Raw genomic sequence first — 384 nt, forward strand, 5'->3', positions numbered from 1 at the left:
TGCTGCTGCTGCTGAGCAGCAGCAGCAGCAGCAGCAGCAGCAGCTAGTGTTTTGATATCTCTGCTGAGGACCCCCAGCTTGCCTGGTAGCGTAGACACCCCAAAACGCTCTGGCTGCTGCAGCAGAGACGAAGGGAGATGCCGCCTCTCTCAAGAAGAAAACAATTAATTAGATTGCTGCTGCAGTACACAGACAAAGACAAACACCAGCTCCTCAGTGTCTGCAGCGCTTCATTCCCTGCTGCTGCTGCTGCTGCTGCTGCTGCTGGTGCTGCTGCTGCTGCTGCTGATGATGCTGTTGCTGGTTCTGCTGCAGCAGCAGCACCCACATGCATCCCCCCTTCTAGCCCATCCCCAATGCTGCAGCTTGTTCTACTGCTGCTGC

At 56.2% G+C, this 384-nt stretch overlaps 1 protein-coding gene across 1 annotated transcript in view; it reads right to left on the reverse strand.

Annotated features, from left to right (window-relative positions):
* EMH_0024960 (uncharacterized protein) overlaps positions 1-384 on the reverse strand; it is a gene marked incomplete at both ends in the record, with an annotated part of 12,942 nt that overhangs the window by 7,867 nt on the left and 4,691 nt on the right. The window contains one exon of the mRNA XM_013502377.1: positions 1-11. Coding sequence (XP_013357831.1) covers positions 1-11 — 11 coding nt within the window. The remainder of the gene's footprint in view (positions 12-384) is intronic.

Source organism: Eimeria mitis, genomic scaffold (genome assembly GCF_000499745.2).
Source record: "Eimeria mitis Houghton genomic scaffold, Emh_scaff900, whole genome shotgun sequence".
NCBI classification, from domain to species: Eukaryota; Apicomplexa; class Conoidasida; order Eucoccidiorida; family Eimeriidae; genus Eimeria; species Eimeria mitis.